This window comes from Balaenoptera musculus, chromosome 11 (assembly GCF_009873245.2).
Source record: "Balaenoptera musculus isolate JJ_BM4_2016_0621 chromosome 11, mBalMus1.pri.v3, whole genome shotgun sequence".
Classification (NCBI taxonomy): Eukaryota; Metazoa; Chordata; class Mammalia; order Artiodactyla; family Balaenopteridae; genus Balaenoptera; species Balaenoptera musculus.
The window spans coordinates 19,620,668-19,636,237 of NC_045795.1; the positions used below are offsets into that span (position 1 = coordinate 19,620,668).

At 42.0% G+C, this 15,570-nt stretch overlaps 2 protein-coding genes across 4 annotated transcripts in view; both read right to left on the bottom strand.

Moving 5' to 3' along the window:
- Positions 1–654: 654 nt before the first annotated feature.
- ARMH2 (armadillo like helical domain containing 2) lies at positions 655–3,162 on the bottom strand. The gene is made up of 2 exons (XM_036868145.1): positions 2,901–3,162; positions 655–1,082 (listed from the first exon to the last, which is right to left on the bottom strand). The coding sequence occupies exons 1-2, from the start codon at positions 3,160–3,162 to the stop codon at positions 655–657; spliced, it is 690 nt and encodes a 229-aa protein (XP_036724040.1).
- A 6,347-nt stretch (positions 3,163–9,509) lies between these two features.
- RIPOR2 (RHO family interacting cell polarization regulator 2) overlaps positions 9,510–15,570 on the bottom strand; it is a 110,885-nt gene continuing 104,824 nt past the window's right edge. For all 3 annotated transcript variants that reach the window (XM_036869854.1, XM_036869856.1, XM_036869855.1), the window contains exons 21-22: positions 14,778–14,868; positions 9,510–11,269 (exon numbers count right to left, since the gene is read on the bottom strand). In XM_036869854.1, coding sequence (XP_036725749.1) covers positions 11,169–11,269; positions 14,778–14,868 — 192 coding nt within the window. In that variant the 3' untranslated portion in view covers positions 9,510–11,168. The remainder of the gene's footprint in view (positions 11,270–14,777; positions 14,869–15,570) is intronic.

Sequence of the window (15,570 nt, forward strand, 5' to 3'; positions counted from 1 at the left end):
AGGTGCAAGCTTTCTTTTACATATTCTCTGAACAGGCAAAATAGGGAGAGTAAAAATCCAGGAGCCTAGCTTTAGGCTTATCTTTAGGTGTCTGAACACATGGTACTCCATCTCTATCCAGAGTTGTGCCAGTGGAGGTAAGCACTGCTCCTATTCAGTGTAAATTCCCCCAAACTGGTCAGCCTGATGTGCAGAAAGATCACGGTCTGGTAGCCAGAACGCAACCTCAGCCAAAGATGCGGCAACCGGAAGGCCGGCACTGAAATAGGGCTGAAAGGATACATATGGGTGGGACGACAGTGTCCACTGTAGGGTGTGGCTGTGAGTTGGGTTTGGATTTGGCATTTCTGAGTGCCTTAGCTTAATGTCATCTAATAGCCCCCCAAACACACCATTGCTTCTAACAATTATATAGGTAATGCATCTTCCAATGAATTCTCATTTTATTAACTTAATTTTTATGAGGTTATTTTAAACAGTGGCGCTTTTCATAAGTTTGGTTATTGCAGTAACTATGAAAATGTATATAGAATTTTTCAACTATCTAAAAGAAAATGCTGAAGAATAATGTGATCGGCTTTTGTTATTTATTTCAGTTTTCCAGGGTGATACAATGGTGCAGACAGCTGCATCAGGTAACTGGATTTAGAGAAATTAATTCCTGTGAAAACCAATGAGGAAATATAGCACCTCTGCAAAATTCTCAGGCCATCCAGACCAATTCTCACTGGCCAACATTTGCAAGTGATATTTTAGAGAACTGTAGTCTCTAAGCTCCTGCATACAGGACAGGTTATTGCATGTCATGACAGAGAGAACATAGCAACTCCAAAATTTAACCAGGAGGTTGCTGTTTACGTCACTTTCCATGGTAGGCTCAAGTCTGTTATCGAAAAGATCAACGAGAATAGGAATAAACTGCAAATGTTTGGCTCTTCTCTGGTTGACAGGGTTTAAGTAACACCAAGATGCAACACTCTGGAGCAGCTGGATCTTTATTTTTGGTTCCATCTCGTAATTTTGCAACAAGTGAGCTACTTCTTTCATGTACTCAGCTGCAAAATTTCCAGCAGTTGGTCCTCCTGTAAAACAAGCATTTGCATTTCCAGAAGTATCTAGCGTATCTAGTAGCTAGTGACATTTGAGTGCTCCTGTGTTCATATTCTCATCGCTATGGATGTGATACTTTGGATATTTTGAGTTTTCCTCTTTCTCCCCCACCCCGTGTGCTGCTGTGAAGATGAGAAAGTGTGTGTTGATCAGCGTGGAGTTCTATGAAGAGCACTGGGAGGTCCCTGCCTGCCCAAAGCTCCTCCCTGTTTCCTTCAATCAGGCGCCTATGAGTCAGAATTGCAAGATGAATAAAGCCTGGCTGTGTTCACCTAGCAAATCTCCCTCATGGTCTCATTCCTGAGTCTCTGTCTTCAGTACTTGAAAAAGTACCAGAGCATTAGAGCAAACAAAGGAAAAACCAAAAGGCCGAGCTGCAAAGCCAGGGTCTAAATGGTAAGAGAGAGGTTTTTCATGAGTTGTCCATCACTGTCCTGTTCTCCTTATACATTTCTCAGCCCAAATCTTTTGCAGATCTGGGACCAACCTGGTGCTTGGCTCTACTTCCATCATATACCTGAACCCCAGATCATCCTAGTTCAAATCTCAAACTCCGAGAAGGTCCTAGATAAGAAGGCACTGATGAAGACAATTTAGATGGTGAGGAGAAGCTGGCACAGTTGGCTGGATTCTAGCCACTGGAGTTTTGACCTGGTTTGGATTCCTCTTATTTGCACTACCACAGTCCCATGGTCCCAAGGATATTCTATGCAGTGTAAAGCTTTAACCAAAGCCTGGGCATAAGCCCTTTCCATTGCTTCCCACCAGTACAACCAAGGCTAAGTAACATCAAGTTAAAGGATTCTGATCCCTTTATAATTAGCTAACTCTTACCCCAAATGGTGACCACAGCTCTACAGGGAACTGAGCCTGCCTCAAGTGGTGGGTGCCATTTACACACCCCTCACCTGGGTGTTCTCCTGAGTTTCTGTCTTCTCTCTGGTCCTATGCTAGTGGTTCTCAATCATTCTGGTACCTCGGACCCCTTGGTCCTTGAAAACAGTAAATGTTTTCTCTCATGGACACCATTCTGTGAAAGTAGTCTATTAAACTGCATTGAAGTAATTCATTTTCCCATTTAAAAAATAATCGATCTACCAAGGACACTAACAGCTACCAACAAGAGCTTCTCATAAGGCGATGTGTTGTTGAGGATTGTCTATAAAATTTTTTTACATGAAATTTATTAGAAAAAAAAGTGAAGCAAGTTTGGACTTGACAATCAGAGCAGTGTGTCTTTAAATGGTTTACCACTGAATTCTCTAGCCAAGTATACATGGTTGCTTTTCACTAAGGCACCTATTGGCTTTCCTAGTAGGTATTTTAAAAGCCTTAAGTTCTTCATAATTTTTCTGAACTAGTGTCTGTGTAATGCATTTTTACAAGATAAAAAATAAAATACCGAGTAGTTTTATCCTGTAAAAGGGTTGAAATTATATCAATTCAGTATAGATTCAATTTTTTCATGATACTGAAAAGTTTGATAGGCAATTTCAGTGTATATGTGTGTGTGTATATATATATATATATATACTTTTTAAATTAAAAACAGGAAAGTACCTAATTAGTAATTTATTTGATGGACACATTCTTTTAAAAACATGAGATCCTTGAGGAGAAAGTAATTAGTAATATCTTTGGCGGTGCAAAGACAAAAAACTAATAATTTAGGCAAAGGAAATGTTATTGGAATGTTAAGACGAGTGCTGTGAGAATCACTCACTGACAGTGTTAGAACAGGCGAAAAGACTGTGGAACACCTCTGTCAGCACAGCTGGTTAAATCAGTACCTGTAAAGGCCAACAGTCCAATTCTATAGGCAGCCTGAGCTCTCTGTTCAAGGGCTAGAGATTTATCCTTCAACATATGGCCAAGCACCGCAATTTTTTCTTTGTGAAAAATACTCTCAGCTGTAGGGATGTGTTCTTCCTCCTTTTTAGTGAAAAAGCCCTTAACGAAACTCCAGCATTTCCTGAGGCGGTGATACAGCCCCACAAAACATCGATAAACCTGAATCCAAAATTGCGCACAGTAAGCCTGGGTCTTTGCCATTGTGTAAAAAGGCCAAGGGTGCTTAAGTCACACCACTGGCAGTAACAGAAGTGAACAGTCAAGAACTCTGGAATGCATCACTTAGCAACACCATAGAATGGAATACACAAATCCGGGGGAGGCCATGTATGCCTAGATTCTTTCTTCAGCCTAGCATTGAAGGCCTTCTACAGTTTGAGCTAAACCAAGCTTACTTTCACTTCTCTGGTGCACAGAATCTCAGCTTAAACTAAACTGGCTTCCCCTAACACACACGCAGTTCGTTCCTGTCTTTGCCCCTTTGCTTAGGTGACGCCTACTAGGAACTTGCCCATTCTGCTTTGACTGTTCCAACCTGTACTGAACTTTCCGTTGAACTTTCATAGTATTATGCCTATTTTGCTTATTTGTTACATAGAGTTTTTCTCTACATCATAGATTTCCTATATTGATCTTATTTTGCTGAGAAAATAGAAGCAATCAAAAAAGAACTTCCATAGCTCTCCCCATCACATCTACCCACCGATCTGCATGTGTGCCCATATCCTCTGGCTTTCCTCCTGTTATACGGATGCCCCCTCCATTTATGCAGATTTCGGCCAATCCTTCTCACTCCATTCAGGGAGACTGCTCACTGTTCTTCTCTTGCCTTATTAATTTTTCAATCTCAACTGGGTTCTTTGCATCAACAAACACGCTGTACTTTTGCTCATTAAAAAAATAAAACAACTGTTTTGACTTCATATAGCCCCTCCTCCTGTTTATTGCACATTCACACAATGTGCAATATTCTGCTCCCCTTTATACAAAAACTCTTCAAATAGTTGCCATACTTGCCGTTTGAAACATTCTTTTTTTTTTTTTAATATTTATTTATTTTTGGCTGCGTCGGGTCTTAGTTGTGGCATGCAGGATCTTTCATTGCTAGTGCAGGCTCTTCATTGCGACACGTGGGCTCCTCTCTAGTTGCGGCGTGAGGGCTCTCTAATTGTGGCACGCAGGCTCCAGAGAGTGCAGGCTCAGTAGTTGCAGCGCACGGGCTTAGTAGCCCCATGGCATGTGGGATCCTAGTTCCCCGACCAGGGATCGAACCCGCGTCTCCTGCATTGGAAGGCGGATTCTCAACCACTGGGCCACCAGGGAAGTCCCTGAAATATTCTTTTATCCTCTCTTGGATGTACTCCAAATTGGATTTTAACCCCACCATGACTCTACTGAAATTGCTCATCAGGGTCACTGATGACCTTCATTCTGCTGAATCCAATTCTCAGTCCTCAGCATTTGTCACTCGTTTCTCCTTGAAACACTTTTTTCACTTGGCTTCTAAGATGTCATAGTCTTTTAATTCCCTACTGGTCACTCTTCTTTTCCTTTGCTGCTTCCCCCTCTTCTTTATGACCTCTAAATATTGGAGTGCCCCAAGGCTCAGTTCTTGTTACTCTTGTTTTCTATCTATACTTCCTGGAGGAAACAAACCAGTCTCATGGCTTTAAATACCATTCACATGCTGAAGACTCCCAATTTTATATTTTTAACTGGATTTCTCACCTGAACTCCAAACACAATTACTTTCAATCACCAACTTGGTATCTCCATTTGGATGTCTAAGAGGCTTCCCCAACTTAACATGCCTGAAGCAAAATTCCTGGTCTTCTTTATTATTTTTTAATTTAATTTAATTTTTTAATTTATTTAATTAATTTATTTTTGGCTGCATTGGGTCTTCGTTGCTGTGCGCGGGCTTTCCCTAGTTGCGGCAAGCGGGGGCTACTCTTCATTGCGGCGGACAGGTTTCTCACTGTGGTGTCTTGTCTTTGTTGCGGAGCACAGGCTCTAGGCATACGGGCCTCAGCAGCTATGGCCTGCAGGCTCAGCAGTTGTGGCCTGCGGGCTCTAGAGCGCAGGTTCAGCAGCTGTGGCGCACGGACCCAGCTGCTCCGCGGCATGCAGGATCCTCCCGGACCAGGCCTGAACCCATGTCCCCTGCACTGGCAGGTGGATTCCCAACCACTGCACCACCAGGGAAGCCCCCTGGTCTTCTTTAAATCTCGTGCTTCTCAGTTTCCCTATCTTGGAAGATGGCATTCCTTCCTTCCAGTTGTTCAGATTGAAATTTTTGGATTCATCCTTGGCTTTTGTCTGTTTCACATCTCATTTCCAATTTATCAACAAATCCTTTTGGCTCTACTTTCAAAGTAGATATTTAGACACCCTGTCCAAATTTGGGACATTCTACAAAATGTACTTGTTTGTACACTTCAAATATAGTAAGGTGTGGAAGTTTAAAAAAAGGGGGGGGGGCATTACTGTTCTAGAGTAAAAGAACCTGAAGAGGAGAGTTACCATATGACCCAGCAATCCCACTCCTGGGCATATATCTGGAGAAAACTCTAATTTGAAAAGATACACGCACCCCAATATTTATAGCAGCACTATTTATAATAGCCAAGACATGAAGGCAACCTAAATGTCCATTTACAGATGAATGGATAAAGAAGATGTGGTACATATAGACAATGGAATACTACTCAGCCATAAAAAAGAATGAAATAATGCTATTTGCAGCAACATGGATGGACAAAGAGATTATCATACTAAGTAAGCCAGACAGAGGAAGAAAAATATCATATGATAGCACTTATATGTGGAATCTAAAATATGATACAAATGAACTTATTTACAAAACAGAAGCAGGCTCACAGACATGGAAAACAAACTTATAGTTATCAAAGGGGAAAGTGGGGGGAGGGATAAATTAGGAGTTTGGGATTAGCAGATAAAAACTATTATAAATCAGATACATAAACAACAAGGTTCTACTATATAGCACAGGGAACTATACTCAATATCTTGTAATAAACCATAATGGAGAAGAATTTTTAAAAGAATATATATATGTATATATATATGAATCACTTTGCTGTGATTCAGAAACACAACATTGTAAATCAATAAAAAAATTTAATAAAGAAAAGAACCTGAAGAGGCATGACAACTAAATTAAACATGTAACCCATGGCTGGATCCTGTATCTATGTGTGTGCATGCATGTGTGTGAGCATGTGTATGTGTGTGTATGCTATAAAGGATATTACTGGGACAACTGGGGAAACATAGACCTGCATTATCCAATATGGTACCCACTATAGCTACATGTGGCTATGGAGCACCTGAAATGTGACTAGTCTGAATTGAGATGTGCTGTAAGTGTAAAATATATACTGTATTTCAAAGACTTAGTATGAGAAAAAGAATTAATAATTTTTATATTGATTACAAGTTGAAAGATTTTGGATATATTAGGTTAAATAAAACATATTATTAGAATTAGCTTTCCCTGTTCTTGTTACTTCTTTTCTAGTGGCTACGAGAAAATCTAAAACATCAAGCATGGTCTCTTTCTAAGGTCTTTGTGGTTATTGTTGCTTCTGCCCGGAATGTTCTTCCCAGGGATAGCCACATATCCACATGACTGACTCATCCCATCAGTTCCTCAGGCCATCCTCAAATGTAGTTTTCTATTCGGCCTTCCCTGAGCACTCTCTTTGAAACTTGTGATCTTTGCCCTATCACATCTCCCACGCCAACACTGGGCAATTACATTACTTTTCTCTGTCTTTTTTTTTGGCCGTGCTGTACAGCTTGTGGGATCTTAGTTCCCAGGCCCCCGGCAGTGGAAGTGCGGAGTCCTAACCACTGGACCACCAGGGAGTTCCTTCCTTTTCTCTGTCTTATTGTCTCCTCTTTCGAGGATAGGAGCCCCGCAAGGGTAGGGATTTTTATGTCCTCTCATTTTTTTTTTTTCTTCACTGCTATAGCTCCATTGCCAAGAACAGTCCCTGGCATATGCATACCTCATTTATAGTTAAGTATGCAACAAATACTTGTTGAATAAATGAGAAGTTAGAGAATTAGTTTTTAGCAAACAAACAACTGTTGTTCCCTGCAAAAAGTGTACTTAGAACTTTCTCAAAATCCATCATATTTGTTTTATAAGAGATAATGTCCCCAGGAAAATTTCAGGGATAAAAATATTTATTTTTCTATTTGACTACTTTGTTTTTCTGATATAGTGAGAAGTGCTGGTGTTTTCTGCTGACTTTGGTTTACAATTTTACTTTATAATTTTATAAAGTAAGTAAGGTAATTCAGTTAAGCAGTACAGCAACAAACCATATAGGGGAAATTGTTTTTACTGCTGACTCTGTAACTAAGCAATCACTGGTGTTTAATGAATCACTTGGTAAATACTCTGAGAGCTGAATGTCAGGGGCTTCTCTGTGATGATGCTGGTGGGGGTTTGGGTTGGGAACATATACAAATAAACAAAGACTCATTTAGCCTCAGGGGGCTTACAGTCTCCGCTCATAGATACCGCAACTCTGAAACGCAGCTCTGGGACATGGGGTTTGCAGAGTTGCAGTCACGGTGGCATTGCAAGGCATTATCACAAAGCAGAACAAAAAAGCTTAGTTTGGAAACGGCGCAGGCTCTTATGTTATGGCCACCTGCAGTAACTACAGCAAGGAAAGCCACCCGTGATGGAAGCAGTACCTTGGCATTAGCAAGGCGTGCATGCGTGTATCGAGATTTCTTCAATTAGGTACCTCTCCTAAAGAAACTGTTTATGCGGGCTGGCGTTGGGAAGACAAAGTTAAGACCTTTGGGTGATAAACACATGCACTGAGAGAGGCCAAAACGTGGGAGCAGAAAGACCCCTGAGCTCACCTCCTCTCACAACCACACCAAAATCACAACTATCTGCAGAACCATCAGTGCAAAAGACTGGAACCTACCAGAAAAGATCTACAACTAAAGACCTAAAGAAGGAACCACAACTAAATGGGCAGGAGGGGAGGACTGTGATATAATCAAATTCCGCACCCCCTCCCCCCACAGACGGCTGACCCACAAGCTGGAGAATAAATACATTGTAGAGGTTCTCCCACAGGAGTGAGAGCTTTGACCCTCATGTCAGGCTCCCAGCCCCGGGTTCCAGCACTGGGAAGACGAGGCCCCAGAGCCAGCGGGGCTTTATTGCAGGAGCCCCACAGGACAGGGGAAATACAGGCTTCACTCTTAAACGGCGCACACGAAATCTCATGCGCACTGGGACCAGGGCAAAAGCAGTTAATTGCTGGGAGCCTGGGCCACACCTACCTGCTGGTCTTGGAGAGTCTCCTGGAGACGCGGGGTGGGGCAGCTGCAGCTCACCCTGGGGTCCTGGCGGCCGACATCTTGGATCATTAAGACCTGGCAGGGAGGGGGTGGGGGGGGCGGGGATACAGCCCCGCCCATCAGCAGACAGGCTGCCTGAAGACTAAAGAGCCCACAGCTGCCTCTGGACCCACCTCTAGACACGGCCCTGCCCACCTGAGGGCCAAGACCCAGCTCCACCCACCGGTGGCCAGCCACTGGCCCCTCCCTCCAGGAAGCCTCCATTAAGTCTCCAGACCAGCCTCACCCACCAGGAGGGCAGACACCAGTAGCGAGGAAACCACCATCCCACAGGCCAGACCCTACCCTGGGACCAGCTGGGCCCTGATCCTGCCCACTAGCAGGCCAACGCAGCCTCCTGGACACCCTGGACCCCATACCCAACTGTATCAGGAACCGCCATCCCCAACTCCCCAGCGATCTGAAAGGAGTTCTGGGATCTGTGGGCCCTGCAGCTGGACTCCAGGACCTGGCCCTGCCTGCCGGTGGTCCAGCACTAACCCCAGGACCTGGCTTCACCTGCCAGTGGGTGGGCAACAGCCCCAGACTCTTCGGGACCCTGACTCCACCCACCAGTGAGCCAGCACTGGCCTCAGGGCCCCCAAGGATTCCACCACCAGCTACCTCGTGACCAGGCCCCACTAAACAGCAGCCAGCAGCATCTGTACAAGGCAGGGCCTGGCTATCCACCAGACTAGGGGCCAACCAAGCCTACCAGAAGGCCCACATAGTCAGCCTGCCACAAAAGAAGGACCCACGCAGCCCTCTTAGGGGGAAGCCCCAGAGCGTACAGCTTGGGTGACAAGAGAGGAGTGCACTGCTGGGACCCATAGGAGCCTCCTACGGAAGGCCACTTCTCTAAGGCCGAGAAACGTAACTAACCTACCACAGACATCAAAATACCAATAGCAACTTAGACAAAATGAGGCGGCACAGGAATATGTTCCAGACGAAGGGATATGATGAAATGCAGCTCTTTTTCTCCAGTTAGCATTACAACAAATCTGAGAAGTAAATATCATCCTCATGTATGGATAAAGGAATGTCAAGATAAGCATAAACTCAAGTTGAGAATGAGGTGTAGTGTGTTGTGTAAATACCAACTCAAGAAGGGCATGTGAAAAAAATACACCAGACTCTGAACAGGAGACTAGTAATTCAAAAATAATTTTTATTTTAACTTACATGATTGAAAGAGTGACGAATACAAATGCCACAAAACTAAAAGCACCCCCTTCAACCAAAAATAAAATGCAGAAGTGAATACAAAAGATATGGAAGTACTCATGCAATATTCAAAAAATAAAAAAAAAACCCAAACAACAAAGCAAACAACTCTGTAACATTTGTGATTTGACTTTCTATAAAAAGAATCATTTCAACCATTTAACAGAGACTGTAGACTATACATACTAACTATATAGACTGTACAATGTACCTTTAAAATGAAAGATATATGCATATATATAATATTTATAAATTTACAAATATATATATACATTATAACTTCACAGTTGAAAGAACTTATTTGCCAGGAAGCCTGACAATTTTCACTTTAAAATGAAATAAGAGTTGTTTTTAAAGGTCTTGCTAAAATGTAAATATTTAAACTGACATCTAAATGATATTTTATATAAGCACATTCAGAGAACAGTTGATATTCCACAGTTCAAATTACACTCACACATATTATTTTGATATCTTGGCATATCCCACCTTGTATACGCTTAAGAGGAAGAAAAGTTATTTAATAAGAGCTACTGAATGGACTTGTACTTTATTTAAAGGACTTGCTATCCTGATATGGAAGCAATATGGGAGCTGTTGGTTTAACTATTTGGCCAAAGGATCCTATCCAGTGATGAATGATTTCTCTGGGGGCAGTGACCATCATTCAGGGCATTCTTCTTCCTAACCTTATGGTAATTTGTATAGAAGAAAAGACCACTGTTAATGACCCTCTGCTTCCACCCCATTAGGATTCCTCCAACCTCTATGTTCTTCTACTTCAAGGAGCATCATAACTTTCTGAATTAATCACAGCTGTCTGAAAACTTCTCGGTTTGATTTGTCTTAGCAGCAAAATACCTCTATTGTAAAAGTATCATTATAAAATGGCTCTTGTTTAAAAAAAAAAAAAAAGCTTAAGTTTTGAGTATCTTTTTAAAATGAGTATGGGTATAATCTTAATAAGGTCGTTTTTAGTGATCTACCCATCTTTTTTGCCATAATGGAAACATGCCTTTGGAATTTTCACGATAGACAAAAGAAACAAGAGAAATAGTGGAGGCTTGAAAAAATGAAATTAAAAAAATATATAAACTCTTACAATATGTCCTTTTACCAGGTTCTGCAGGCAAACTTTTACTTGAAGAAATCTTTTTTTTTGCTTTGCACTTAAGGTAAAATTAGGTAGCTAAAGGGGCCACTCAACCCTGAGAACACAACAGAGGAAAAACTGCAAGGCATATGATATTTATCAAAGTATCATGTGACTATTTCAAGCTTATAGAAGAACTTCCGAAAATGTATAAAGATGGCTGTTTTAAAATCCCATACATACTAGATAAGACAGACCCTTTTACTAAGTATTGTCAGACGCAATCAACCATGTAAGCTACTGAAATATACATAGCCCTATTCTGTTGGCTGAAGGAAAAGCAGATAAGTACTGGAAAAGGGGACTTTGAATTCCTCCCATAACATGTTAAATTTCCAGACAACCTCAACAACTTCAAGCTAAGTCACAGCACCATCTTGATTAACAGGGCCATTTATTAAGACAGCTGTTAGGCAGAGTTAACTTGTAATTAAAAGGCCGTGGCAACTTCACTTGCATGACGACCTCCAACTTTAACACAGTCTCGAGGAAATTTGTCCAACTGTTCATATGCCAGCCGCCCATCTTCTCCTGGATATAGAGCATCAAAAATGAATACCAGTTTGAACTTTTTTATTCATCACTCAGAATAATAAATTAATACCAGCTGTTTAGGTAGGGGTCGCTATATTTTGCTAAGGTTGACTTTAGGTGAGGAAAAGTCATCTTTGGCTATTCTTAATGATGTTGTTTTCTAGGTAATGTTTAGAACAACCAAGAACTTTTGAGCTAATGCCAGAGACTAAAAGAATGTGAAACACAGTAGACGTCCTATGGGCATTTGATGTCAATAACTTCACATAATAGATTTATTCCTGAGGAATTATATGGATTATATTTTAAGTGCATTAGCGATTTCAACATGGCTAGTCCTTGATTTCAGTGCATTGAACTTTTACATAACTTTCACTTTTATACATTAGATATTGGTACATCCAAATGATCTGTCATAAAATCAAGTTTAGGCTTTCAAACTTCTGCTAAAAAATTATTCTTTGCCCTGTACACATGTAGTGATGCTGTCTGCCAGCCAACAACTAGGCTGGTTCTATCAGCAGTACCATCTTGAACAGCCAACATGTATTTGCAAATTATTTGAATATTTTACTCCATTTTTCCTATTTAAGAAAAAATGATTAGAAAATGGGAAAATGAAGTACACATAACTAGTGATAAGAAACAGGCTTTCATACGTTTAATACAAATGAGACAAAGATGCAAATAATTAATTGTGCTCAGTCAGAAGTTCACTGTGAAGAAAAACAGAAGAAAAGATTCCTTGAAATGCTGGAAATATATTGATATTAGTGGGTTTTAGAAAAGGAGTGTAATCATGGATTTTATAATATATTGCCTCTATATATGTATAATTTATTGGATATAAAGGCCTTTCAATAAACCAAAAGTCTGTTTTTGGTTGTTTTTATTTTCAGTACATTTAACTTTTTCAGTAATACATTAGATACAAAAGTAGAGATTTGCGTGTATTTAAAAGAACTTTGTAGTGAACTATTCTATAAGCAAAAGCCATCAATTTTTAGATTCTTTTGTTGATTGTTTCTGCATGCCTTGACTTTTCTGAGGCAAACGCTATTTTTTCCCTAATTCAATAGTTTCCAACTTTTTCTTACTTTGGAGTAGAACCCTTTATTTGAAACAAAATATTTATGCAAAACCCTGGATATAAAACATTAACAGCAATGCCTTTCTGGTTGACGATAGTGGGAGGAGAGACAGAGGGCCCTTAAATTAAGCACATTTATACCATACTCCCTGCCCACTCACACACACCCCTGTGGATGCCTAGGCTAATGAATGCTACTTAAAAACCCAATAATACCAGGCTAGTTCCTAGTTTGCTCACAGGGAGATTCCAATTTAGAGGTCTTCAGTTCTTCCTCCAGTAACCTACAGCATCCAGGTGACCTAGAGGGTCAGGATTCCATTGCAGTTCTTGACTGGGTCTGGGTGTCGTGGGTGAGTTATGCAACCCTAGCATGCCTCAGTGTGCCCCTCTGTAAATTGGGATTAACTGTCCCTCATAGAGTCTCAGGAGGATTAAATGAGCTAATGCATGTAGATCCCTCAAAACAGTGCCTGGCACGTGTTACCCAATATTCTTTAGTGACACAACCCGGGCCGGGGTTTCAGGGCACCTCACTGTTACTAAGATTCAGTTTTCAGGGGCTTGGATCTGCATTGGCTCCTCTGCTAGTCCGTTTAACAGCCCTGTGAAGTAGGCAGGGTGTTGGAGGAGAAAGAGCTCGAGCTTTGGGGTGTCAGGCAGTGTGGTTCCAAACAAGACTGAGGTCCAGCCGGGACGCACTGGAACAGCCAGAGCCACGGTGAAAACTGCTGTGTCCAACAGAGAGGCCACCAGCCTCAGGTGGCTGTTTACATTTCAGTGGTAACTACTCAAAATTAAACTTTAATTCCTCAGGCATAATAGCCATGTTGAACTGCTCAGCTGCCACGTGTGAATACGTCCTGCCGTCTGGGACGGTGCATACAGAGCAGCCCCATCATCACAGAGGGGTCTACTGGACAGCTCTGGGTTCAAATATTGAAGTAATTCCATACTGGTTGGCAAACAGTGGCTGCTCGGAGCCCCTCGAATGCCCTGTGACAACCCTCAGCCCTTTATCATAGAGTATCTTTTACCAATTCCCATCAAAAATACTATTTTCACTATATTAATTCAGTCGTCTGTGTGAGATAAAAATACACCAGTATTTCTGTCTTAGGGTCAAAGGAAATTCATAACATTGAGTTCAGAGGTTCTCAACCTGGGAGGCTTTTAATAATCCCAGTGCCGAGGCCCAGCTCAGACCAACAAGAGCAGAATCATTGGAAGTGGAGCCCAGGTACGGGTGTATTTTAAAGGTTCCCTGGTGATTCCAATGGGCATCTAGTGTTGAGAATCATGAACCGGTGGCGTGGTGGGCTATGGGGGCTTTGGGGAGCCACATCTGTAAAGAGTTAAGGTGAAGCAGGTGTGATGACCAGCCCTGGAGATACGGCTGTGTGTGCAGCTGAACTGCATCTGGATCATCGACAGGGATGAGCCTCGCCAGGTTACAGTGGGCGGGCAGCGTCGCTGGCTGTGCCTCCCTTCATTGCTATTTCAGGACACTGAAGGGTAAAAGAAGTTCAAGCTAATAATACCCTGGGCACGTTTTTAGGGAATTAAATAATTTCTGTGCCTAAAGCAAGCCGTGAGGAATTACTGTTTTATCCTTTAAACACACATATGTTGGCTAAGATTTCTATGCATTGCATGATATATCAACAGCAGAATGAAGCCTTATTAAACCCTAAGAAAGAGCACCGAACAATGAGTGTGATTGCCACGGTGACTCTAAGTGCCATGAGAGTCTTCCTTACATTCTTAAGCTGCTACTAGAGTCACACTAGGGCAGCGGCTTTTTCCCAACTAGTATTACTGAGCGGATTATATTTGAGGACTTTGAGGAGTATAATGTTTATACTTGGAGTGAAGTGAAGGAGAAGGGTTATTTGGATATTCCAGAAAAAAATAAAATACTTCATTTCTTTTCTTTGGTGTCGGGGCTTGGGGGCAATAGGCCCGCAGGGCAATCAGAGGTTAACCTGAGAGTCTGGGGGACGCTGTGGTACGTGGGGGATCATGGCATCCTGGGGAACCCATCACTGTCCTCCAGGTAGTGCCAACCCCGACCTGGCAATCCAACCTGGATTCCTGACTCTGACCTCTGCTTGATAGTTTGATTTCTATGTTCTTGATTCCAAATAGTGCCCAGACTGTGAAACCAGCTAGAAAGGCTCCAGAGAGCAACTTTCTCCCTCAACATCCAGATAGTTAGAACGAGGAGCTGGGGTGAGATGGAAATTGATCAGTCATACTGTATATGTGTGTGTGTGTGTGTGTGTGTGTGTAAGTGTGAGCCGATAGCCTATAGGGGAAAAATTGCTAAAACAAGGCACATGAAGCTCTTCCTTACCATTCCCTTTGAGGGTGTCAGAAATAAACAATCATGTAAAAAAACAACTAACAACTCACCAAGAGATAAGAGAGTTTCTGAGGCCACATTTCTGATTTCTTCAGTATCAGACTGACACAATGTCACCAGCATTTTAATGCTTTCAGTAGCCTACAAGGAGAAAATAGTTAAAATAGTGTTCTGACATTTATGTGTGGGATTACATGAGACTTAGCGTTTCGTAGCTGGTAGGGACCTTAAAAACCCCAGGGCTTCCCAAACCTAGTTGAGTATCAAGATGACTTAGGGAGCTCTTGTAAAAGTACAGATTCCTGGGTGCCACGCCAGACACACTATATTAGAACGTCCTGGGTTGGAGCCCAGGATTTGTACTTGTGGGAGCTCTGATGATCAGCTAAGTTCCTATTTCACAGGGGACTCCAGGCCTAGAGAAGTGAAGTGACCAGCCTGCTTTTCCAGAATAGAATCCAATTCTCTTAGTTCTTTCTACTGTATCTCATTCCCTCCAAAACAGCTCTAATGTAAGAATTCCTAATTTTAGTCTGTATACTAAAATAGAGGAGGGGAATAAAGATCAAGGATGGGAATTCTTCTCTTTGTTTATTCCACAAACATTTACTGAGCACTCTGTGAACCAGGCAGTTCACAGGGTCTGGGAGACTCAAGCCAGGAACATGACATGGTCCTGGCCCTCAAGAGTTTACAGTCTGGTGGAAAGACAGACCGTGAAACAAGTAAACTAATTATTATGATGAATGATAGGCTGAGTCAGGGTGGCAGGGCAGAACACGACTGGGAAATGCAGCCTGGTCTGATCAGGGAAGTCTTCCTGGAGGAAGGGATATCTTAGAG

Excerpts from the sequence above, each read along its gene's own strand:
- ARMH2 (XM_036868145.1), bottom strand. The coding sequence starts at position 3,162 with ATGGCAAAGACCCAGGCTTACTGTGCGCAATTTTGGATTCAGGTTTAT. Across the intron at positions 1,083-2,900 it reads TGGACTGTTGGCCTTTACAG|GAGGACCAACTGCTGGAAAT; the intron begins GTACTGATTTAA and ends CTTGTTTTACAG.